The 1542-nt window shown below is 61.0% G+C and overlaps 1 protein-coding gene across 1 annotated transcript in view; it reads left to right on the top strand.

The window, feature by feature from the left end:
- UBL7 (ubiquitin like 7) overlaps positions 1-1542 on the top strand; it is a 7313-nt gene that overhangs the window by 3606 nt on the left and 2165 nt on the right. Inside the window, exons 5-7 of the mRNA XM_015638403.1 lie at positions 66-530; positions 657-706; positions 1239-1406. Of these exons, the coding sequence (XP_015493889.1) occupies positions 66-530; positions 657-706; positions 1239-1406 (683 nt within the window). The remainder of the gene's footprint in view (positions 1-65; positions 531-656; positions 707-1238; positions 1407-1542) is intronic.

The following is a 1542-nucleotide window of genomic DNA, read 5'->3' as shown; positions in this document are numbered from 1 at the left end:
TCCAGGGTGGGAGTTCCAGAAGGATCCGAGGCCATGTCCAACATGGCTCCAGAAGGATTCTTGGTGAACCAAGGCCAGCTCCAGGGTGGATCCAGAAGGATCCGAGGTCAGCTCCAGGGTGGATCCAGAAGGATCCGAGGTCAGCTCCAGGGTGGATCCAGAAGGATCCGAGGCCAGCTCCAGGGTGGATCCAGAAGGATCCGAGGCCAGCTCCAGGGTGGATCCAGAAGGATCCAAGGCCAGCTCCAGCGTGGATCCAGAAGGGGTCCCTGGCTGCCTGGAGGAGTTTGTGCCAGGCAGCAGAGGCAGTGCTGGTGGTGGCTGTGCCCCGAGTCCCTCAGGGCAGGTTCCTGCGTTCCCCTGTGCCCTCCTTCAGCTGTGCCCGTCCGTGTCCAGGTTGATCCCGGCCCACCCTGCCCTGGTGAACGCCATTGTCCTGGTGCTGCACTCGGTGGCGGGCAGCACCGCCCTGCCAGCCCCGGACACGTCCTCACGAGCCATGGCCTTGGGCTCCTACCGGGACATGCCAGGTATGGCCTCCTGGAGAGGGAACTCGCTGCTGCGGCCTCTGTCCTGGCTGCTCAGCCAAAAACTCCACGGGGTTCTGAGCTGCTTCCCAATTCTGCCACATCCTTGTGTTGCCCTTTCTGCTGCAGGTGGCTTTCTCTTTGAGGGGCTCTCTGACGATGAGGATGACTTCCACCAGGTGAGCAGCTGGAACACCTCGTTTTGGGTTTCAAAAGCCCAGTGAACAGCACCAGCACATCCCCAGGGGGGTGTGGAGACAAACATATCGATCCTGGCTGCTTCAGGAGAGGGTTTTCCTCAGTGCTGAACACACAGCAGGAAAATGGAACAGAGGAAACGCCCTGGTAGCCAAAGTGGAGCGTGGGAATGTTGATCCCTGCCCCTCTGCAGTCTTCCTCTCCGTAGGACAAAGGGTTCTATAAGAAAAAACCGGGTATTTGGGTCCAAACATGCCTGTCAGCGCGGAATTGTTTTGTTCCAGGCTAACAGCACCCTGGTTTGGGGCTGATGGATGATAGATTGAAAGGTTTCCTGCCAGTTTCCACAGCTGACTTTGTGGGAAAAGAAAGCACATCCCGCTCCGGCGTGTTTGTCTTTCCAAAGTTCCACCCTGGGGAGTTTTGGGGATGGTAGGACAGGGATGTGTGGTTTGACCGGGGCACAAACAGTGAGGTCACAGCCAGCACTTTTCTCTCCCTCCCTCCACGCAGAGCACGAGGTCCACCCCGTCCAGCAGCGCATCCAGCTCGCGCCCGGCCTCGCTGGGCTACGCGGGGGCGGCAGGGCCACGGCCCATCACCCAGAGCGAGCTGGCCACAGCCCTGGCCCTGGCCAGCACCCCCGAGAGCAGCTCCCACACACCCACCCCGGGCACACAGGTAACAGCCGGCACCAGCCCTGCCCGGGGCTGCCACTCCTGGCCCTGTCACTCCCTCGGGAGGAGTTCCCTGTGTGATCCCAACCTGCATTCCCGCGGGAGGAGCTCCCTGTGTGATCCCAGCCCTGCATTCCCTC

This window comes from Parus major, chromosome 10 (genome assembly GCF_001522545.3).
Source record: "Parus major isolate Abel chromosome 10, Parus_major1.1, whole genome shotgun sequence".
Lineage (NCBI taxonomy): Eukaryota > Metazoa > Chordata > Aves > Passeriformes > Paridae > Parus > Parus major.
The sequence above is the reverse complement of the archived record's forward strand: the minus strand, read 5'-3'. Positions and strand labels throughout refer to the sequence as shown.